Source organism: Mustela erminea, chromosome 4 (genome assembly GCF_009829155.1).
Source record: "Mustela erminea isolate mMusErm1 chromosome 4, mMusErm1.Pri, whole genome shotgun sequence".
NCBI lineage: Eukaryota > Metazoa > Chordata > Mammalia > Carnivora > Mustelidae > Mustela > Mustela erminea.
The window spans coordinates 20895568-20919590 of NC_045617.1; the positions used below are offsets into that span (position 1 = coordinate 20895568).

The 24023-nt window shown below is 47.4% G+C and overlaps 1 protein-coding gene across 9 annotated transcripts in view; it reads left to right on the forward strand.

The window, feature by feature from the left end:
• Positions 1–24023, forward strand: part of FYN (FYN proto-oncogene, Src family tyrosine kinase) — a 207592-nt gene that overhangs the window by 168343 nt on the left and 15226 nt on the right. For 7 of the 9 annotated variants that reach the window (XM_032337998.1, XM_032337997.1, XM_032338001.1 and 4 more), the window contains 4 exons: positions 1880–2044; positions 5028–5207; positions 6895–6971; positions 7069–7222. In XM_032337998.1, the coding sequence (XP_032193889.1) occupies positions 1880–2044; positions 5028–5207; positions 6895–6971; positions 7069–7222 (576 nt within the window). Of the gene's footprint in view, positions 1–1879; positions 2045–2461; positions 2618–5027; positions 5208–6894; positions 6972–7068; positions 7223–24023 lie in introns of all 9 variants that reach the window. The other 2 variants (XM_032338005.1, XM_032338006.1) reach the window with 2 other exon arrangements.

Sequence of the window (24023 nt, forward strand, 5' to 3'; positions counted from 1 at the left end):
AAAGCCTCCCACTATGTAACATACACAGGTGGTTTTTTATATAGATACATATGTACAGATATAGAGCTATGTCCCCTTAACCCAGTAGTATTTTTGTGATGTATATGTGTGTGTATATGTATTTATACACTCATATATTCATATACACATAGACACATGTTATATTGTTCTTCAAGACAATAACAACACCACAAAATAGTACACGACTTGATCTCAACTATTGCTCTGTGCACATTCATTTTAAAAAATGTGTGTGTCATTTTTTTAGCACCACGAAAAGCAATCTTTTGAAAATGACAATAAGAAACACCTCTCGATTGATCCTGGGCACTAATGAAAACGTGAAAAAATTAACAACCTTGGAGCTACTCATTGATTAGGATATCGGGTAGCTTTAGTTTATGTGGGTTCTAATGAAACATGTAGTAGAAATGAAGCAGAATATCTCCCCGAGCTTAAACAACATACTCAAAATGCCTGCATGTGTAAGGATTTTTTCAGACGCTGAAATCTATTTCATTACAGCCAGACATCAGCAGGATCCCCAGGGTCTGGATGATTTGAAAACATTGTGTTGGAAAGGGCACCTTAATAACATCGTAAAGCTGGAAGGAGAAAAGGGATATGAGGAGCAGTAGACGTTTTTTAATCTCAAAAAAAATCCATCTCAAGTTAGATTTGTTCTTATATTGGCTTTTCCTCTTCCCTCTTTCCCTCTCCCACACAATAAAGTGCCTTTGAAATACTGACACATAAATAATTTCCTGCCTAAACATCTCAGAACCGGATCCTACCACAAAGAAAGGAGTAAAAAGTAACTTAGAGCTGGTTCCCAGAGAAAAGACAACAGCCCTACATATAATTTCCCTGGGTCTGAGGGGCCTCCAGGGGTTGGGGGGCTCTGTCCACCTCACAAGCCAGGCTCTCTGCAGCCTTCGTCACTGCTCTGATTCCTCGTGCTTTGTTACCTTCCCTTACCTGACCGATGTTTCACTTGGCATTCAAGCAATTTCTCCCCCTCACCACTGCCAGATTCTAAAAGGTATATTCTTAAAAAAAAAAGAAGAAGAAGAAGAAAGAAAGAAAAAAGAAAATTCCAAATAACCCATAAGTGATCATTGTTTTCCTTTGTCTTTTTCATAGAAAATAGAGTACTTTCACATCCTTGAGTTTCTGCAGATTTCAGTTTCCTTTGTTTCTGTTTGAAACCAGATCCTAAATTATATATTAGAGATTGTTATAAAGATTTGTTTTAATGGGAAATATCAAAGAAGCAAGAGTATCTGATTGGTAGAAAAGAATCAGTTAAAAAACCAGAGAAATCCTAGAGAAATGTGACCTCTTTCTTCCCCTGCCAGGTATAATCTTTAGTCTTACTAGTTTATAATAGTCTAACATTCTATGGAAAGATCCTGTACCAAAATTACAGTTTTAAGTATATTCATAGAAGGTCCCTAAGCCCTTGACATACAGAGGGAGGGGACAGTTGTGCTGATGTTCTGTAGTCCAGATGTACCCTTTGAAATCAGTGGAAGTATTTTCAGGATTTCAGAGACATGATATTAGCATACTGGGCAGAAAATATTTTTCTTCCTTAGTGAGTACAGAAACCAAAACAGCCGTACCTCGACCTGTATATGTGCATAGCCTATATTCTACCCAGAGGCACAGAGCAGTCCACACCTAAAATGTCCTCTGTCCTACCTCCAGTGAACATGTTTCAGTGTCTGGTGTCTAATCTTCCAAGATGTGTGCAGTTCTCTGCTGACGTAGCAGTTTTGAGCAGCGCCGTGCGCTCGCTGGGTTTGTGTGATTCTAAGTGTTGTTTCACGTGTTCTGCTTTTCTCTCCCTCTCCTGCTGCTGCCCCCGCTCCATCAGAGAGAGCCGCAGGTCTCTGCTGCCGCCTAGTAGTTCCCTGTCACAAAGGGATGCCAAGGCTTACCGATCTGTCTGTCAAAACCAAAGATGTCTGGGAAATCCCTCGAGAATCCCTACAGTTGATCAAGAGACTGGGAAATGGGCAGTTTGGGGAAGTATGGATGGGTATGCTGAGACTCAATTATTCTATTACTAGCTCTCTCGTTTGGGAAGTCCCAAACATCCAAGATGGAAGGTGAAAAATGAAGACTTTATGGCCTGGAAGAAGGTTTAAATTACTAATAGTGGGGGATTATGCCTTTGATTTGAATTTCGGAATTCCGGAATTTCCAAAAGAGAGATAGCCGTCAAGATTGGCAGATGGCTCGAATTATGCTATGATATGAGTTTTGACTCATAAGCCAGAAAATAGTATAAGGCATGTTCCAGCCTGCACAAATGCTTTGCCATTCATTTTCAAGTGCAAATGTTTGCCCAGTGCAGTGTCACCCCACAGGGCAAGTCACCTTCCATCTTTCCTAGTGCATGCATAATTATGGATTATAAGGACTGTGTTTTCTTTATTAATTCCCTTTCCTGTAGAGAAAGCTGATGGTTTGTGTTTTAACTTAACTGGGATTGCATCGAGTTGTACCCCACAAACTTCTGGATTGGCTAAAGATGCTTGGGAAGTTGCACGTGATTCATTGTTTCTGGAGAAGAAGCTGGGTCAGGGGTGTTTCGCTGAAGTGTGGCTTGGTAAGGCAGAGGGCACATTTCATTTTGGATGCATCTCAAAGCCAATTTAAAAGACCGTTTGGGGCAAAAACATCCACACAGTCATTGGGACCAAGACATTTAACCTGGCTAGCTAGATAGGCTCAGGACATTCAGATTTTGAGAATGTGGCAAAACTGCTGCACTTTTCTATCCTTCTTCATGTAGTTAATGAAGGCAGGCACACACAGAACAAGAAACCAGTACAATAAGAGTCCATTGTTTCCTCTTCCTAAGACCTGGAAAGGTAAGATACTACAGATAGTTACTATAGGAAAGACCATGGGCTTTTTTGCTCAGTAGGCCTGGGTTTGAATCCTTACTAGCTGATTAACCATGAGCAAGGGGCCAATTTAACCTCTTTGTGCCTTTGTTCCCTCATCTGTAAAATTGGAATGATACCTACTTTTTAAGATTGAGGATTACACAGGACAATGCACTTAGAGTCCCCATGTATAGGAGATGCTCAGTAGACACTCCTACTTCCCTTAATTTGGTTGTCATGTCGTTGATCAGGCTGACTGCACAGGGCTTTCATTATACCCTTTGGGCCCTGTTGCAGCTTTGCTTAGAGAAAATCCATAAATTTGGCCCCACCCAAACACAATTTGTCAGTGAGACAGATGTTGGTGTTTATAGAATCCTCCTTCTTTCTTTATTAGATTCAATTAAAAACAATACACGTTGGTACCTGTTGCCACATGTACCTGTCAGTGTTTATGGTGGTCAGCATTAAAAGATTTAACACAGTGAAAGCACTTGGAACAGAGCCTGGCAAGGACCAAGTGTTACACAGATGTAGATACAGCAATGCGGTTAGAGATGGACGCTCGGACATACACACTGGTGTGTGTACTCCTAAGATACTGTATAATAAGTGTGTATAAATATCTTTTTATGGCCTTCCTCTCCCTCATCCGCCCAGTTTGTAATTGAAGTTGTGGATGCCAAGGATTTTAATTCAATCAATTACGCAGTCAGGAAGAATCAGACATTACACAAAAAATTTATTATCAAACTTTATAATTATCAACTTTAAATCAGTATGTCATACTATTAAGAATCTGTTTCCCACTGAACATAAAACATCAAGTTATGCTAGTTCAGGATCAGGAAGGAATGCCAGTGAGACTAACTGCGTTGTTATTAGAGAAGAAAATCTCTATTTAAAATTTTGGGATGCTAACAGCACTCAAATAAGAAAGACCACTGACAGACTGTCAGATTTTCCATTTATGGTTAGTGGTCAGATGTTTTATAGGATTAGAATGAACTCTTCTTTAAGCCACTGTTCTTTCATAACTTGGATTTCTGTAGGTTGCATGCTGTAATTATATGAACCATGTCTCGAACAGGGTGACAAAAGTTCACTGAATTTTTTAATTCTAAAACCAATTATATTCAATATATAATTTTAATTTAAACCACTTTTCTAAATAGAAAAGGTATAATCTAACTTCACAGATTTTTCTGTTTCCCTTAGAGATATAAGTCAAAGTCCTAGAGCTAATAGTGGAATACACATTGAACTTGCATTTTTTTTTTCTTACATTTGGGGCTGAAAGAGATTCAAAAGATAATCCAGTTCCATTCCTATATTTTACAGATGAGGCAACCAATGATCATAAACAGGCCTGTCTCTGTACCTACCTGATTTTAACATGTTATACCTAAATATTTCTGTTCCTTCTCAGCTGCTGTTTGATTTTTCCACTCTAAACTGATAGAAGCTATTGTTCTTGTGGCAGACCATCAGTAAACCTGAGGAATTTTCCTTACCTGGTTGAAGTATGGGGCAAGTAGACTGCGAGCTTCTTGCCAGTGCTTATCAGCATACTTGTAATCTTACTTCTGTATCAGCTGTTCAAGGACTCAGTCAAGTAGTCCATTTACTGAAGACAGTTGAAAGTCTGGAGGTAATCTCCAGACATCCTCAATGTATTGCCATGTTTTGTTTTTTTTTTAATGGCACACTTCATAACATGGAACTTAATCTAGTTTCTTCCACGCTCCCTCTACTACCTAAGGGATAGCTATGGGATGGCTGGGCCTGTTCTACACTTTGGACATTCGTCCTTGTAAAGAAGTGTCCAGAGCTTTTGGTACCAATTTGTAGTCAAATGGGTGATTATGGAACAGGAAAGTGGCATGTATCAAAATAAGAAAAAAGTTGCAAGAATTATAAACCATAATATAGCCATAAGGAAACACATTTTTCCTGTTGAAATATTTGACAGAGTCCTTACATTTGATTATCCTCGTTCAACAACAAAAGATACTAAGTTCTTCTAAGTTAAACTCTAACTTTATGCAAGTAGCTATTGATTTAAAATCTTTTCCCCCCATCAAAAGAGGATCTTGGATTTAACTTAATATTGTGGGATGTGTGCAGGTACCTGGAACGGAAACACAAAAGTAGCCATAAAGACACTTAAACCAGGCACAATGTCCCCGGAGTCATTCCTTGAGGAGGCACAGATCATGAAGAAGTTGAAACATGACAAGCTGGTCCAGCTCTACGCCGTGGTGTCTGAGGAGCCTATCTACATTGTCACCGAGTACATGAACAAAGGTTGGGCCCTACCTCACAGCTGACCCACAGGGGTTGTTCTGGGGAGGGTAGTGGCGGTGCCTGCTTGCTTTTTTCCTAGTTTCTTCATGAGTCAAGCATTCCCATCAGTGCAGCACAAATTGTGTGCTCATTAATGAAAACATTTTTTGAAACAGACCATGACCTTGAGTTTGCCCCCCACATGCTTCTGAAATGCAACACCTTCTGCACGCTGCACATGTCAGGAGTCCCAGCTCCTGGCCGTAATGAAAGCATTCATTTTTAATATCAGGGATGGCGTGGGAGGCTATGATCATTTGCTATCACTTCGAATGCCATGGGCTAAATTTTCTTTTTCAGGGCTGAGCAGTTAATATCAGACACAGCTCTCTGGGCTCAGTTTAGTCTCCATCTTCTCAGCACCTTTGTTTTTCCAGCATGCTGCTTAAACAGAAGATGGAGAAAGACATGCTTGTAAAGAGTACATGTTTTTTGAAGATTTATTGACGTACTTTAGAGAGAGAGAGTACAAGTGGGAGGGGCTGAGGGAGAAGGAGAGAGAGTGTCAGGAGACTTCACGCTGAGTGCAGAGCCTGATGCAGGGCTCAGTCTCAAGACCCGAGGTCATGACCTGAGCTGAAGCCAAGAGTTGGGCTCTCAACTGACTGTGCTGCCCAGGCGTCCCAAAGAGCACATTTTATTCTCATTCTCTCTCTGTCTTTCTAATCAAAGCATTATTGCCAGGGATCAGGCCAAAGATCACTTTGTTTTGGAAAAATAGACAAAGCAAACAAGAAATAACCTTAAAAGGCAATGCATTGCACATCAGAGGACATCAGTGTAACTTTTCCTTTCCACGTACTTTCTTTTTCAATATATGTGGAATTCTTGTTTACCTGGCAAACGCTTTGTCCTTTGTGTCCAGGGTTATTTGGTAAATAACTTTGTGATTAAAGCACGGAAGCAATCACGAATGACCATTGTGAGCCTCCAGCCTCTACCCATGATTGTTTCAGCCCTGGTGTTGGTCCTGAGCTCTTGGATGGCCCCAAGCTAGCAGGGGGAGCTACCTGCCCCACTCTGTGTTCCTCAGATACTCTTTCCTTGATTTAAAATCTGTAAATAAGCGAGGCCAGTGATTCTCAAACTTTGCCATGTGTCAGAATCACTTAGGGGGCTTCTTACACTGCAGGTTTCTGGGCCCACCTTCCAGCGTTTCTGATTCTGAATCTTGGGTAGAACCCGAGAGCTTGCATCTCTAACAAATTTCCCAAGGGGTGCTATCCCACTGGTCCCGGAACCACACTTCGGGAACCACAGGGCTGGACAGCATCTTCCCCATGTCTTCCCTCTGAGTGGGGCTGCTGGGGGATGAGGCTGAAATGGTGCAGCTCCCCACGTGTGCCCACGTGTCCTTTTTTGTGACATAAAAGGAACCGTATTCCATGTATCGTGGTTTTTATCAAACCTTTGTTGTCCTTAGAAATGGAGTCACCATTGTTTGTTTCTGAAAGATAATACTGCTGTCTCTCAAGGCACAGAGATTTTCCTACCCTCCTTTTTTTTTTTTTGTATAAATCTTTTCTTCATTGACAGCATTATTCATTCAATCACCTCATTCCTTCTAATAAGAAAACCAAATATCGCCCTTTGTCAGGCATTTTTATCTTTCAGAATAAATTGAAATGGTTTTATATTTTGTTCACAGGAAGTCTCCTTGATTTCTTAAAAGATGGGGAAGGAAGGGCTCTGAAATTACCAAACCTCGTGGATATGGCAGCACAGGTAGGCCTCACGCCCTTGGACCCCTGCCTCAGGGTTAGCGCTGTGTAGGTGCATCAAGTCATGGTGTGATGTGTGTCCTGTTCCCTGGTCCCCACAGGTTGCTGCAGGAATGGCTTACATCGAGCGCATGAATTACATCCACAGGGATCTGCGATCAGCGAACATTCTAGTGGGGAATGGACTCATATGCAAGATTGCTGACTTTGGATTGGCCAGATTGATCGAAGACAACGAGTACACAGCAAGACAAGGTGGGCGTTTCCATAGGGTAGCTTGTGATCGCATCCTTGGGGACAGTCACCTACTGCACAGTCCTTCCTCTCTCTTTCCATGCCCTTCCTCCACTTGAAGTGGCATTCTTCCGCTGAGGTTTTTCTTCCCAATCTGGCAGGAATCTGATAGCTCTGCAGGTGGGAGACTGTAATGGGTTCAACAGATGGACAAGATATTGCTTTCTGGCGAATGAGTGTCCACCGAGGTGGTCTTCCTGGCTTGTGCTGCCCTCCTCACATCCAGGCCTGGGATGCTCTCCTTTTGGGGAATGAGGGCTGTGGAAGGCCAAAAGAGAAGTCAGATAACAGCTCGTCATTCCATCGAAGTCTCAGCAGAACACAGAAACACGCTCACTGGAGAATTTAATAAAGAAGTTATTCATAAAGGCACGGGCAGAGTTAGGAAAAGCAGCATGGCATATTTACTAGATCCTAGAGCTAGTAAATAACAGCACCCAGCGGGCCAGAGGCCAGAGGGCAGTGGGAAGGGAACTGCCACCAGAGCTAAGAGCAAGAGGCCACATTTGGCAGAGAAAGGCCAGGCATGGGTCCGGTGATTTGTACCCAAGCTCACTCTTTGGGCCTCTTCCAGATGTCCTGCCCAACCTAGAGGGAAGCCCAAGCTTAGAGGAGCCCACTGGTGAGTCCACCTGGGTCCAGAGCCAGGAGAGAGCAGAAAAGGGATCTAGAAGAAGGATAGAAAATAACGGTGTCCCCCAAGCAGCCAACCCCCCTCTAGATCATCTGCCTCCATTGTCCCGCCCCCAGAGATTTGTAGAAATCAGACTGTAGGTCAAATACATCCCAAACCAGCAGCCACTCCAGCGGGGAGCTTTTTGGCTGCTTTGAGAGCACCCAGCGCCAGGGAGGGAATTCCCAGGGTTATTTTCTACCATCCCGGATCTGCGCACAGTGGTCAGCAGGTAGGTGTGTGGAATTAATTGTGCCAGTCGAATGTATGCTGCTCCTGTAGAACTCGCGTCTCCTGTAATGTTTGAGTCTGAAGGAGGTGGAGGGGGAGGTTGTGGCTGCTGCTCTTAAGCATGCCTAGGCCTTCCAAGCAGGGCTGAGCGGTGACAAGGACATATTACATTGCTTTCTACTGAGTTTTAGAAGGGCCACCCTGGAATTCTGGTCCTTTCTTTCTTCTTAAATTCTTTCATTTCATGCCTGTTCTTCCCTCATCGTTCTCAGCAGTCTCGAGTGATGGGGGGAATGGTTAAACGAAGACCCTGGCTCATGCAGTTACCGTCCAAATGCTCAGTCACATGTTGGTCAGACAGCTCGGCTATTTGAATGTTCCCAACACTTCGCAATTCCTGTCCTGGAGCCAAATGCCCACACCGCCCGCATGCCCACACACACACACACACGCTACTGCGGAGCCAGATGGCAGGCCTTGTCCCTAATCAAAGGCACACGGGCAGCTGCGATTGGCGCTGGCCGTCCAGAGAGAAATGTGGATGTGATTTTGAGTCAAGGCAAGCTGAGAGGGCCTGAGACCTGGCCCTCAAAGAGAGTTCACTCCGCGGCAAACCCATCACGTCCCGATCCAGAGGAGGGGGAGCAGGTGAAGGTTTGGAGACATGAATATTTGATTCGGGGCAGGGCAAGATCGGGGTCCGTCTCGGCAGATGGTCGCGAAAGCATCCTCGTGTGCGTGAGTCGAGTCCGGATGCCAGATGGGGCCGTCCAGGATTTGTCCCCCCACTTCCCCCAGACTCTGGACTCTACTGAATTTGTGGTAACAAATTCTGGCTTTGAACCATCCAGAAGGTTGCAGGGCAGAAACCCAGGATGTGGACAGTGGCACTGCGGACAGGGCTAGAGGTTTAGTTCATGGAGTGGGGTCCTTTGGCTGTGGCCCTGGGTGCCTGGCACCAGAGGGGAAGGCATGTGAGAGCCCCTCACCCGTTTCCCTGACGGCATGCTTCTGTGGAGCGGGGCCACACTGGCCACCCTCGGCCCTGGCCTTCACGTCCCACCGTCGTCTCCCACCGGCTGTCCCCATCCCCCTTCTGGTGGCTTCCTCACCCCCACCGTCACCGTCCCACCTGCTGCCCTGACACCTTTTGAAGGATCAGCTTCCTACCCCTTGTACAGTGTTTCCTTTGCTCAACTTCTGAATAGAGAGCCCCGCCCATCCCTCTTAAAACTCTTTTTGTTTCTCTCTTCTCTTTCACAAATATCTCCACATCTGTGCTAAGCACTGGAGATAATAAGGAGAAGTAAATGATGTGGAGAACTGAACTTGGGGAAAAACAAAGGCTGTGGGGCTCGAGGATTTGCAAGGAGAATTAAAGAAATGGTCTCCTGCAGGAGAGGGAGAGGAAGGAACTGGGGCATTTACAGGATACCTACCGAGAGCCAGGATACCCTACTGAGAGGGTCACTGTGAAGAGTGTGGAGGGAACGGATAGAACTAGACTCAGGGGTTAGGTAACTTGCACAAAGTCACAGTTAGGAAAAGGGCCGAGGCAGGATTTGAGTCCAGGTACGGCCAGCACTGTTGCTTCTGCTCTCGTCAGCTGTACTGACCGCCTCTCATCAAGACAGTCATTGCAAAAATAAAAACAAAAAACTAAGATTAGACGTGAGTCCCTTTTTCCCTTTATTTTCTGGGAAAGTCTTTAAGGGGGAGCTTCTGATGGGCACGTGTGAGGGAGTTTGGAAGAGCTTTATTTTCCAGCTCTGGGACAACCCAGCTGTTTACAAAATTCTTCCCGAGGGCCTGGCCTGCCCTGGCCTCTTTACGAGGCAGAAAGGGCCTGGTCGGTGTGTTATCTTCTCGTGTGCTCTGCAGATGGCATGCGAGCCGCGTGCTAACGTTCCTGCTGGGATTAACCAGCTCCTCCACACAGCTGGTCCATGTGCTGGCTAATATTTTCAAGTCGGGTTTTATGATACCCACAGGCCACGGCCAGGATCAATCTTGATCATGGAAGTGTGGGCAGTATTGAGAAGCAAGGGCCAAACACAGGTATTTGGGGACAGTTGTTTTTCAACACAGCTGTAGGTTTCCCATCTAAGGGAACACTGAAATGTCTGTCACCATCCCCCCGTGCCGGGGGTGGATCCAGTGATATTTCCCAGGGCACAGGCAGAATTGAAATTTGGACATGTGTTAAACAGCGTTTCCTGCGTTCCTTTCCTCTTACCACCCCCTACTCCGCTGGACTGTAAGCAGAAGCCGTGCCAGGGAGAAGGTCAAGACCAGGGTCAGAGCCTGTGAGGGTGGTCCTCTGCCAACAGCCTTCTAGAGGCAACTCGAAATTATTTGGTATTGCTCTCTAATACCTGTACACCTCCCTCTGTCACAGCAGATCTTCTGTAGTCATAAGCACATTGCTAAATTCTGTCCAATCAGGGTGTCGGAGTGATGCCAGCATTAATTATTTGAATGCCTTGTCTGGGAAAGGGACTTTGCTAGGAGCAACAGATCTCAGGAAGCCTGAGATTGCACTGGGGAGGTCTGCAGGCGTGCAGAGGGACATACAGGAGCAGCGCCAAAGCCACATAAATCCATTGCCTGGGGCCTTGGCCAAGTTATTGAGCTTTTCTACATCTCAGTTTGCATCTCTGTAAGGTGGAAATATATTTTACCTGCTTCGTGCTTTAATTTTTGCCAAGATAACAAAAAACCATACATGCAAAGTGCTTAGCACAGTGCCCAGAACATGGCAGGTGGTAAATAAATGCTCCTGTTGGCATCCTGTACAAGACAGTCCTTGGGGAATAATCACGCGCAAGAATGGACTCTAGACCCAATGGAAAGGCTCAAACACTGTGCTGGAAAGGGAGAGAGGAGGCAAAGATAATGTCCACATAGTCAAATGCACGTGTCAGGAGAATGGACTTGCCAGCAACAGAAATGAGGGAGTCCGGGAAAAAGAGCTCATTTTCAGAGGAAGAGGGTGAGTTTGGCTTTGGTTTGCTGAACTTGAGATGGTTGTGATGGTACGTCCCAGTGCAGTGTCCAAGCCCTCACCGGGTGCCGCTGCCGCAGTGCTCACCTCCCAGCACCTCCCCCCGTTCCCTGTCTCGCCACTTACGCTGGCCTCTGCCCCCGACTTGCACCATCGCCTGAGGTCCACCCTCAGCCAGCTCCCTACCCCAGCATCAGCAGAGATGACCCCAGCCCTGCCCGTGCCGTGGGCATCCCGAGGCTCTGCTGTCTGTCTGTCTGTCCTCACAGGTCCACACCCCTCCTCCTCCCACAACCACCAGCAGGGGCGGCTGTCTCCAGGCCTTTCTCTCTAAGACTCCCAGCCTCTCCAACCGTCAGTTCCTTCAGAGCTCACACAAACACACAGGAATTGGGGAGGATTCTTGATCGACTCCATGTTCTTCTTCATAAGCTTTCAGGAAGCCCAGCACTGACTAGCCCTTGATTTAAACCTAACAAGTTCGAGTAGACTTGGCTTGTGGATAAGAACGACTTGCTTTTGTGGACATTTATTTTTTATTTAGCCATAACATACGTACAATAAAATGAGTAAATCTGAAATGTCCAACTCAGGAAGTTTTTGCACATTGGTTTGCCTCTAAAACCACCTGTGACAAAGACACAGAGCACTGCCAGCGCCCCAGAAGTCCACCACCAGCCTCGTCCAGCTGGTAGCGCCCGAGCGGGCAGCCACTGTCCCCACTGCTGTCAGCAGAGCTCCTTCTGCTGGCAGTGGAGCTTCATAAACACCAGTCCCAGAGTCTCATTCCCCCGCGTCTGGCTTCCCCACCGTCGTGTCTCTGGGCTTCATCCTTGTTGCTTCCACTCTACAAACACATCGCTTCTCTCTTCCACTGGCCTTTCTGATTTGGGGCCATTATGAATTAAGCTGCCGTGGTGGTAGACAGATGTCCTCCTATCTCTTGGATAATCCCAGGAATAGAACCATTAGGGGCCCCTGGGTGGCACAGTCGGTTAAACGTCCGACTCTCGGTTTTAGCTCAAGTCATCACATCACCTCAAGTTCATGAGATCGAGCCCCGTGTGGGCCTCGAGGCTCAGCACAGAGTCTGCTTGAGAGTCTCCTTCTCCTCCCCTGCTTCTGCTCATGCTCACTCTCTCTCTCACATAAATACAAAAATCTTTAAAAATAAATTTTAAAAACTGGGTGGCTCAGTCGGTTAAGCATCTGCCCTCGGCTCAGGGCATGATCCCCAGGTCCCGCATAGGGCCCCTGCTCAGCCGGGAGTCTGCTTCTTCCTCTCCTTCTGCCCCTCCCCCCTGCTTGTGCCTGTGCATGCGCACTCACTCTCTCTCTTTCTCTCTCTCAAATAAACAAAATAATCTTTGGGAAAATAAATAAATAAATAGAACCATTAGTTCTACAGACCTCATTAGCATTTGTAGATCCTGCCCACGGACTTTGTGGGCATATCTTTAAAGGTCTAGTACGGGGTTACTGTGTTGTTTGCTGGCGGTGTACCTCCCTCCAGGCTGCGGACGGGACCAGTGAGACTGCGCAGCCTAGGAGTCGAAGTTACAAGGCCTGGGTTCAAACTAACTGTATCACTTACCAATCGCTTGACCTTTGTGAGCCTCAGTTATAGCATCTGGGAAATGGAGACATGAAAATAATTACCTCACATAATTAGTGCAGGACTACACGAGCCGTCTGTAAAATCTCTTTGAGGGTTGTGGAATATAAAAACCATTCCTATGGACCTAAAGTTTTTGTGTTTGATGTATATTGTCCTTGAAAAGTATCTTTCTTACCTAAAAACAAAATGTTTTTTAAAAAAAAAAAAAAAAGGCCAGCTAATCAGTAAAGAAGAGTCAGTCTTTCCAAAGAGGAAAAAAAACAAAACTAGTTGATTTTCTGGGCAGGACCGTTTGGGCAGTCAGTTTGTCTGCGCAGCCACGGCTCTGTATTGCCTGCCTGCCCCGAGGGCCCCTCCAACCTGACACAGCCAACCAGAGATGCCAGCAGACTTTCCTTTTTCTTGCACTTGGCCTTCCCTGCTGAGAACCGCCCCTGCCTCCAGGCCGCCTCTGTCGCTTTTCCTTATTTTCTTCTGCCAGCTGGGCGTCTGGTGGGGCATTCCCAGCAGTGCCCGATGGTCGTGCACACACATGCGCGAGCACACACACACACAGTGCACACACACACGTGCACTGTTGGAGCAATTCTCCCAAGTGTCTGTGGACCCAGTCTCGCTGCTTCTCTAGAGCATTTGGCCTGAAGATCAGCACAGAGCACCTAGTAGGTGTTTAACAGGTATCTGTTTACGGCAGTGAAAACAGCCCAAATCACTGTCACATCTACTCACTCTTCCCAGGCGTGCTCTCCTGCGCCCTGGGCACTGGGCACAGCCCTCTCCGGGCATCGGATATCATAAGGACGGTTTGCTACAGCAGCACCCCCTGCACACAGTGAGACTGTCTTTGGGGTAATGGGAAGCACAGGAGCTTTGGAGCTAGGAGGTCTGGGCTCAAATCCTGGCTCTGCCACTTCCTGCTCATGGACTTTGCAGAATCTCTCACCTCTGGGAGCCTCAGCTTTCTCACCCTTGGACGAGGGTTGGTATTGGTCACCTTTCAGGTGGTTGGGAAGGTCAGAGAAGAAGCTGTTGGTGTTCATCACTCCTTCCCACTGCTCCCGGTAGCACTTAGTGTCACATCGTTCTGGATAGCCAGACCCCACTTTCCTACACACGCATGCACACGCACGCACACACACACACACACACACACACACTCTCTCTCTCTCTCTCTCTGGATTGGTTAAGAATTGGTTAAGACACATGAAATCTGATGATCTTGGTGTGAATCTTAGCATCGCTGCTAATTAGCTATAAACTCTGGACAAGTTTCTTAACCTCTCTGAGCCTTCCTTCCCTCCTCCGACAACAGGGATAGTAATAGTTATCTACATCACAGAACTGTTGGATGGCTTTCCTGGGAATGTCTGTAAAGCACTTAATACACAGCAAATGCTGAACTGATAGCTGTATAGTCATAGTAGCAGTGATAGTAATACCACTACTACTGATCCAGTGGGTTGATCAAGCTGTTTGTGTGTGTCTCACACGACGTCCCTCCTTCTCCTTGCCCCTCCCATACACGCTTACACACACACACACACACACATGCCCCTTGGTCTGTCCCTGACAGCTCCCAGCCAGGTCACCTGCCAATTTGCCTATTTAACCCTCTCCTCTCCTGATCTGAATCATCACAAAGACAGGAACATAAGAGTAGCTCTGTGTGTTGGTTGGCTTTTTTTTTTTTAAGGTCTAAGTTAATGACCGGCTTGTTGTTGGGGAAGTAAATGTCAAGGCAATTTAATCTTTGGATCTTGGGAATGTGTGTAGAAACCGGGCCTCCGTGACTTTATATAAGACCTACTGTGAGTTTAGGCTTGTGTATTAAATAGAAGAAGAAAAATGCGTCTGTTCAAACACTCCCAGTATTGCAGATTTAGGTTGAATAGATTAGTATCTGGAGGAAAATTCACGTATAAATTAGACTGCGAAGAATTCATAATTGTTGCAGTTTTCATGTTAATTATTTCATGTTAAAAAATTGTTACTGCATAAATTAACACATTCTTTCATGGTGAACATATTTTAGAAAGATTTGTTACTTTAATAACTCTTTGTGTATTAGAAATCCCAGATGCCTGTACTAATTAAATATAATCAGATTTTGGATTCAAAAAGCACAGTAGCCATTTAACACAAACAAGGAGGCAGCTAGGTTGACAAACACAGTCAGGAAGAAGCTATCCCTGTTTCTTTCAAATTCTGAATTTCAGCAATTCAGAACTGTGAATTCAATTTCTGTCCTTCCTTTGTATTACAATGACTGGGGATTATCAGACTCAGAACGCCAGCTTTCCAGCTCAAGGGCTTCTGCAGAATTATTAATCAGCCTCATCCAAGGCCTCTGTAATCCGGTGGCACATCAAGGCTGATCTCGCCCTGAGATGCCCTCCCTCTGCCCCTGTCGGCACATGCGTTTCTTGTTCTCTGTCAACAACAGCATTGCAATTCCCACACAGTGTGCTGTGACCTGAACGGCAAATGTCAGGGAAGGGGAGGTAGGAGGGAAACCCTTTTAATCATTGGACTTCATCTAATTCTTCCCATACTAAAGAAGCAAACCATCCTTTGACGAAAAGCAAACCCTTTCCAAAGCAGCCATTGTTTTAAGTACAGAGCAGGAAACTTGTTTGTTTGGACTGACCCTCCGGCCCCCAGAGTTTACAGTCTGCCCCGAGGGACTGTCTGGTGAGAGCCTGGGGAACCTCCGTGGTGGGGGCAGAATGTCCTGCCCTCAGCCCGGTGGAAGCCAGTCCTCCCGCTGAGCTCGTGGGGTGTATGCCAGAACCGAGCCTGGTTCTGATCCGGCCTCCCCGGTCCCCAGTTTGGTACGCTTCCATCACTAGGCAGAAAAGCACCTTCATTGATATTCTGCGGCTTCCCGCCCCGGGCTGGGCTTCCGTGGCCTTTCCAAAGGGATGCTTTGTTTATCTGCCGAGCCACCCTGGAGCTGTGGGGGCCCCCGTTGACCGCCAGGGAGGGTGGGTCATTCTGCCCGGGAAAGCGAGATGAATTGTGCACACCATCCATTTTCCGCACAGAAAGAACACGCGGAAAGCCAGAGATCACAGTGAAAAGAAAGAGACTACCTCACCCCTGCCTACCCCAGACTCTCTTTTAAGATTAGAACTACAGGAAGGAGGTGGACTCACTCCTTCCACACCCTGACAGCCTGGGGGAAACAGATGGGACCGCTGTAAGCCCTGATCCCTGACAGCCTGCTCCTCTGAATAGCTTTCCTCTTTATCTGCACTGGGCAGTCACGTGCTCTGCTCTGCGTGGGTGTCTTTCTCCTTTGTGCTGTCTTGGGCAGAGCAATTTGGCAGTTGTTTCTGAATGGTCAAGAGCATGTCCTTGGTCTGTGCCTCCCATGTTTCTTAGTAATCAGCAAGAAGGAAGCAGATGGTCACCCTCTGTGATTTTAAAGTGTGTAAATAGGAACTGCAGACTGCCATCAAACATCAAAACTGTCACTTGGCTTCCTCATCTTGCTCTGCTGGCAGGAGGAACTCCTTCATTTGCATCATCTGGATAATCAGGGGCAGGCAGTGCTGATGAAAACTGCCCCACATTTGGAAGCCTCCATTTCTTGCAGCTGAAGGCAGGCACACAGCAACATCAGGCCGGTCTCCCCGTGGCACAGGCAGTGTGTGGGGGCAGTTGGAAAAAGCAGCCCCAACGTGGTTATTGTCTTCTGCATATCCTCTCTTCCTTTGATTTCTTGCTGACTCCCACCAAAGCCTCAATATGATCACCAGCTGTTCCCTCGCAGTTCCCCAACCCTAGTGCTTGTCCTTTCCGCCCAGCATGCTTTGCGGCATGATGTCAGACTGAACCAGGCCTGCTGCTCCTTCTGAGGGCAGCTGGATTCCTGGAATAATTTGTGTTAAGCTGCATCCCCAGACACCCATTTACTATTTAGGTCTGAGTTCCCACCACCCTGAACAGCAGTATCCACACGGCTAGAAAGCCCGACACACCGCTTTCTTGTCTGTTATTCTGGATGAATGTCCGCAAAGGTAGTGTCCATCCGACTGGGACTGTGAATCAGATTCTTTACTCTGATTTTGCTTCTCTTTTGGCTCTTGGAAAGCTGAAAGGGTCCTTGGTTCTGGAATAGTTCCAGAATAGCTAGCGAGATTCCTCCTTTACCCACTTCCACCCAAGAGAACCACTTAAACCTCCCACAGTGCAGTCTATAAGCAAAGTCGTCAGGGTCGTTCTTTGATTTCCTTCCTGAAAGGAAAGGGACCAATACCCATGATTTCAGGAGATGCTAGTGCATTCTGGTCCTTAATGCTGCCGGGGAGAGTTCTCTTGGGTTGCCAGTGGCCACCATTGGGAAGGGTGGTGGAGAGACAAGCTGCCAGAGCAGCCTCCCCTCACCTGCTGGCTCCCCCACGGATTGCAGAAGTGTCCCAGCTGGCTTTCTGTTCTTTTCCGCCACGAGACTGCGCTGCCCTTCCCTGTTCACCTCCTGCCTGCCCTTCCTCAGCTCCAGGATGTCGGGCCTCGTGCCCTGGCTGCAGTCTCATCCCCCGTTCTCCCTGGCGGCTGGGTGTTCTGATTCGGTGTTCAATACCCACCGGTGGACCTTGCCCCCTTCTCCACCTGGTCCTCCATTCTGGGCCTCCCTTGTGACTTTCTTCACCGCTCTCAGCCTGAGCATCCCTGCCAGGGAGTCGGCCATGCCAGACTTTGGATCTGCATCCGCTCATCGGCTCTTGCCTGTGTAGTGTGTCCAGGCCCTGCCTCTGGCCCTTGGTTCTTCTCTTCCTTGGCCGAATTTGTTCTTCCTCCACCCACTTCCCCGATGGGACAGCACTCCCCCTCCTCCTCATGGCCTCCTCCCCTCCTCCTCAGATCCCGGCTCTCCATGATACATTTCAGATGAAACATCCCGTGACTTCATTGTGCCCTGTACCTCCCCTTTACTTTTACTCTTAAAACATGGTGCTAAAATCTTACGAACTTAAAAGTAGAAATTTCAACAGAATGCGTCACCAGGAACAACTGGAAAACACACAGTTGTCTTACTCCAGACATGTTTGGGAAATACGAAAGTCATTCCTTTGGCCTAGTGTGAAAAATCTGGGTTTTTGCTTTGCGTGGTTTTATTGGGTTTGAAATCATTGTTTTGTTTGAATCACCACAGAGTTCCAGGGCAGGTCAGCTTTGATTTTGCCGCTTCTCCAGGATATCCCTTCCCGGTCCTGCCTTGTCACCCCTCCCAGCCAATGCAGTCAGCTTCCTGTTGTTGGCCTGGTGTGTGATTTCTTTCCCTTTATTCCACAGGGTAACTTGAAAGTCAAAGCACTGCACATTATTTAATTTTGGATGTAATAATTTGCAGAGTTTGTGGCTTTCTAATTAAAGGGGACCCTGGATGGATCTTTAATTCAGAAAAACAGCGTCTTTTATTGAGGCGAATGCCTTCCCCCCCCCCCTTGAAAATGCTATCAGGGCACCACTGTAGTCTCTGTAGGAAGGATTTGGCTGCTTTTATTCCACGCTGGCTTTGCCTCCTCCACCTTGGCCCAGTTTTTTTGCCAGAGGGGATGGTTTCTGAGACAGGACTATGGAATTGGCCTGGTCACAGGGGAGGAAAAAAAGGTTTGACAGCCCAGCTCTCCAGGAGCCAATAACGTGAGCTGGCCCCACCCCCAATGATGTGAACTGGCTACCCACCCCCCCCTTCCCTCCCTACCCCGCACCTCCCAGGCCTGTCCTGGCCTCCAGCCAAGCCCCTCCCAGGAGAACTACAGGGTCACACTGCAGCATTTCAGTTTGGCCACCTCTATCCAGAGCCCTTACTCCCTGTGCATGTTCTCTTTTCCTCTCTCCTGAGCCCCTTTTTTTTCTAAAATCAATGCCGCCATCTATTTAGCTGTCCGTTGGGTTTGCCTGTGAGCTCTGTCTCTCCAGCTGCCTGGAAAGGCTTATGGCAGGAAGTGCACCCACGCTTGGTTTTCTCAGGAGGCCCTCCCCCTGTGCCTGGGGCTAACAGGATGCTCCGTAAGCTGTCAGTAATTGAGGGATGAGCTCGCTGGGTTTTCTTCATGCTCTTTCCCGCTCTCAAAGTTTGGAGAGCCTTGGCTAACCTGACTCAACTCAGTGCCTTTGTGTTACCGTCCAAATAGAATAATGCTTGGCATTTATGCAGCTGTCACAAGGTGCCAGAGGCTGTGCTGAACCCCTTACATTATTTATAATTCTCAACACAAGCTCATGAGGGTATCATCATCTCAGTTTACAGACACGGAGACTGAGGCTGGGGGAGGTTTTAAGTGGCCATCCAGCAAATCGAACGTGCAAGCCCAGATCCGCTGGCTCGGAGAGCTCCTTTCGTCAACGGCCATCACAAATGAGCCCTCAGCAGCGCAGCCCGGGGGTGGGCCCCTTTGCACTGTCACTTAAGAGCATTTTCTCTTTGATTCCTGGCCACCTCACATGCACAGTGCAGGAGGTAGATGTGGGAGTGGAAGTCTCAGCCATTTTCATTTGACTATCTCCCACGCCACTGCCATCATCTTAATGCATGAAGATGCATAAAGTGTGGTGAGTAACCAAATCAGATGAGAACTGTTTCCACTTGAAGCAAAGAAAACAGCTTGCCTGGCCATTAGGGATATAGGACCTCCATTAACTGGAATGGATCCTGGGGGTTGGGATGAACCGTCCTGACTTAATGAATTTAACTGGTCTTCCTGTTTTCACTTAAAAACCAAGAGCATTCTGTCAGACCACCCCAGAGTATGGTAGCGATGATTTTATTCCTATTACACTAACAGTGAAAACAATTATTAGTTCATTACACTGCTGTGTGTTCACTCTTTCCTTCTTCTGGTTTGATTAAATCTGTGTAAAGGAAGAGAGTTTGGCCATCGCAGCGTTGGACAAATGGCTAGGACAAATTGCCATTAGCCAGTTAAAGATTTGCTTTAAGCAGCCTTAGGCAAGGTACTGTCAAGGAAGAGAAGTACAGAACATGGTCTCCAACCTCGAAGGATGTACATTCTACTTAAGAAGATAAAAAATAACGCCAGCAGAACTAGCAGAAAGACATGTCGGGGACTGGGCACAGCAGCAAGGGATATGGCGTTGAAGCTCTTGGTTCAAATCCCAGTTCCACCATTGCCACATGTTCTTTGGCCTATCATTTTCCCTCTCTGTGTTCACTGTTCTCATGTGGAGGACAGGGCTATTACTGACATCTGCCTCCTGCGTGGAAAGTACTTAGCATAATGCCTGACACTGAGCAAGCGCTCAGTCTGTACGTAGCTATTGTTATGGCTACTACTGTCGAGCGTTAAACTATGGTTTGTAAGATTGGCTCCGAGTGCATTGGAGGGATTAATGAAGGCTGAGGTAATCACAGATGACTTTGTGAGGAAGGTGGACTTGAGATGAGTAGGCTTCCGCTGAGCAGGTGAGGAAAGAAGATGTTTAGAACAAGCTAAGAAGAAGCAGGTCTGGCTACACCAAGGGCAGGGTACAGGTTCTGGAAAAGCAAAGCAGAGGAGATGTGTTTGGGGTTGCAAGAGCTGAACTGATTAGATACGTAGGTGTGAAAACCAGGCCGGGGATTTTGCCTTGAGGCAGTGGGGGGCCCACTGTGCAGTTGGTGAGGGGAGCATTGGGGAACTGAGGTTTAAGTGACCTGTTGGAAGGACAGTGAGCCAAAGGCAGGGCACAATCCAGGAACCGAGACAGGAGGACTGATCAGGGGGACAAGGACCCAAGCCAAGTTTCAGCAAAGAGCTTAAACAAGAAAGGGCAAATGGGAGAGACATGTCAAAGAGAGAAACAGGAAGCCTTGGTGATATGGGGCACCTGGCCTGCTCAGTCAGTAGAGCATGTAACTCTTGATCTCAGGGTCATGAACTTGAGCCCCACTTTGGGCACAGAGATTACTTAAAAAAAGAGAGAGAGGGAGAAAAGAAACCTTGATGGTGGATTAGCTTGGAGCTTGGAGGTTTGAGGAGAGGGAGAAGTTCCAGCCAGATTTCCCCACTTTGAAACCTGGCAGAATGATGATCTGACCCCCAGAAAAGGGATATTTAAAAAAAAAGTACTCCATTTGCATCCTAAAATATTCAAGTCATTAAGTCATTTAGTCATTTAAGTCATCTGTCGTTTTGTAACATTTTCCACCTAGTACAAGAATCTCCTTCATAATGTCTTATTCATAGTAAGATGACTTAGTAAAATAATGAATTTAGATTCATACTTGCCACATTTGAAAAAAGGGTGGGACACCCTAAAGGCAAATCAAGAACTGGGACTTCCGGAGGAGAAACAGAGTCTGTGCTGTGTTTCCAGGCCTATTCACAGGGAGATGGTAGGCAGGGGTAGTCCTGAGAGAGGGGGTATCTCCCAGGGGAGTAAGTAGAGAGGAGAGTGTCCCAGCACTGGAGCCTCTCAGACGCTCGCAATTATCAAGTGAAGGATGGAGAAGAGGCTAAAGCAGAGACACAAGAAAGTCTGGAAAGGAAGGAAGGACGTCAGGGAAGAATAAACTCAGCGAAGATAATTAATTCATTTCCAATAGAAATGCTTGAGCTTTGCAAAGTGTTAGAGTATGCTAAGTTTTACTCCTTTGTTACTGAGATTATTAGTATTATTCATACTGAACAGTGTGCTAAAATAGCACAAATGTGACTAGGTCCACGAGTTAAACAAACATGACGTCAGGAGTGACAACAGAAGCATAATCTACCCAATGCTCGTTGCTAAGAGTCACCCATGGGTCTTGAAATGTCATGATGCTTCTCAAGAGTGTTGAAAAGTCAAAATGCTTCACATGTTCTTTCTCATCATAAATCGTTCTCAAGGTAACAATATGTCATCTTCCACACTTGAAAGACAAGGAGAAAGAATGAGGTGGGATGTCATCCTGTTCTGCTCACAAGCCCCAGTGGCTTCCCATCACACTTAGGATACGATCCAAAGACTCTAGTGGGGCTTGCAAAGCCCCATAAAAATCTGTCCTTGTAGCCCATTTCATTCTTCTTTATAGCATCTGTCACTGCCTGGCATGTATAACGGCCCCTCATCTGCTTTCTCTCCATCCCAGTCTGAGCTGCGAGCTCCATGAGAGCCAGGGGTTGCGCTCACTGCTGCGTCCCTAGCACCAGGTATGGGGCCAGGCACGAGGGGAAAACCCAGAAAAACTGACGGTAGGAAACGACAGAGAACAAAACCAGCCAGGGTAGTGGGGGCTTGATGCTGCTGTGTGGGCAAATGTTGACAACTGGATATAGTCACGGCCCTCTCTTCTCCCTCCCATAGCCTGGAGGACTGTTAACCTTATTCTACCGGAGAAAGATGGGGCCTGGGGGTGGCGTGGGGGGAGGCGTGAGTGCTTGGCCTCCAGTTACCTGTTTCATCTCGTTCTATTCAGAAAAGGATTTTCCACTTTGTTTTGCTGTGAACACTCCCCAGGCCTCTGACTACTTAGGTTTTCTGCTGAGATAAGCCCCCCCACCCCCAGCTACTGCTCTAGGGATCTAGGCCCCCCACTCCTCACCTAGCAAAGTCTGGGGCTCCTTCCACCTCGGATTCACTCCACACTTCATTTGACAGGAAAAACACAGGGTTTTCCCGGTGTTTCTAAGTAGCATGTGTGACAGATGTTCTTCTACTACAGTCGGCACTGCTGAGCCTTATGAGGGCATCCAGATGGTGGCAGACGGTGACACTGGTCACTGAGGACAAGGAGAGGACCCGCTGGAGAGCAGGGAACTAATAACAAGCCTCCTGAGGGGCTGTGGTGGTTCTGCCTGGAAGGGCAAAGCAGCTGTCCAGTTCCTCTGTCATTCAACACAGCTTTCTCTGGTTTCTTCTGTGCACCGGGCACTGGTCTCGGAACTGGAGATAAGGTGGCCGTCCAGAAAGACATGCTCCTGCCCCTCGAGGACAGTCTCTGTCTCTTGAGAGAGGCATGCTTCAAACGACTGATATATTCATCTGCCCTTGAATAGTAGTGGCCCCAAAGAACCAGAGGCTCTGGGGCACAGCGCTAGGGACGAGCCCCGGTCCTAATGATCAAGCGAAGGCTGCCCATGCATATAACATTTAGGCTAAGAGCAAAGGAGCAGGAGTTAGCTGTGGGGTAGGGACTTCAGCAAAGGGAACAGCCTGCCCTATGGCCCTGCAGCAGGTGGGAACAATCCAGAAGGGCAATGGGATGGGGGTGGGGGGGCAGTAACAGGAAGCGGCTGGAGCAGTAGGGAGGAGGGACCAGACTGTGCACGTGGGCCCAGCCGGGAGGCCCTTGCAGGAGTGCAGGCAGGGGACAGGCGAGGAAGGACTGGAGTGAGGGTAGTGTCCAGACACATTCACGGTGAAGTGGACTCAGCCTGGAGGGGATAAAGCAGCGGGGGCCAAAGACGACATGGGGAAGGTGGACTGAGCTCCTTCCCTGGGCAGGCCGTGCACTGCCTCGTGAGGGATGGGGATGGGCCGTTGGACCCAGCACCCAGATAAGGATTCTCCGCATTCTGGTCGCGTCAGCTGGGCAGTTTACAAGGCAACAAACGCTGAGAAAGAAGCAGAATTCTGAGGAAGGTAAATTTCGGATGTTGTATCTCTGAGGCCCTTTGAGGCCTCCCAGCAGAGACTCGATTATACAGGTCAGGAATTCAGGAGGGAGGGCCCATCGGGTGACCAAACGCAGGTGACACGGGAGTCAGGAGAGCGGTTGGAGTACCCTCCCCCATGTCACACAGAGCTCATGACAGCTGAGTTCACTTCTCAGTGGAACCTGGAGAAACACGATGGAGACGTCGGGGACCAGCATGTTTACTCTACAGAAAATGGCTCAGCCTTGGTCTTGCTGGCCCTCACTAGGATTACAGGAAGGTAAATGATGCAAGTCCAGACGGCGATGAAGGGACTGGGTCTCCGTGACAGCACCAAGTCAGGCTTTCTGCAAAGCCTTTCCCCTGGCAAGTCCAAAATCTACAGACGCTGCCTGGAAAACAGTGGAAAGAGCTTTCAAGTCTGTGCATTAAATGCATATGTATCACATACGGCCTCTGTCTGTTGGCCTCAAAGAACCCTGTACTATCAAAGTAACTTAGTCAGAAATCAATGCTAGAGTGATGAAAATCCCTTTATTTGGGGGGTCATCCAAACATTGAACAAGTTCACTGAGTTCCTGTGTCCTCCAAAGCCCATGGCACCAGTGACATAGATTATCCTACCTACAGATAATCTGTGTTTGGCTACG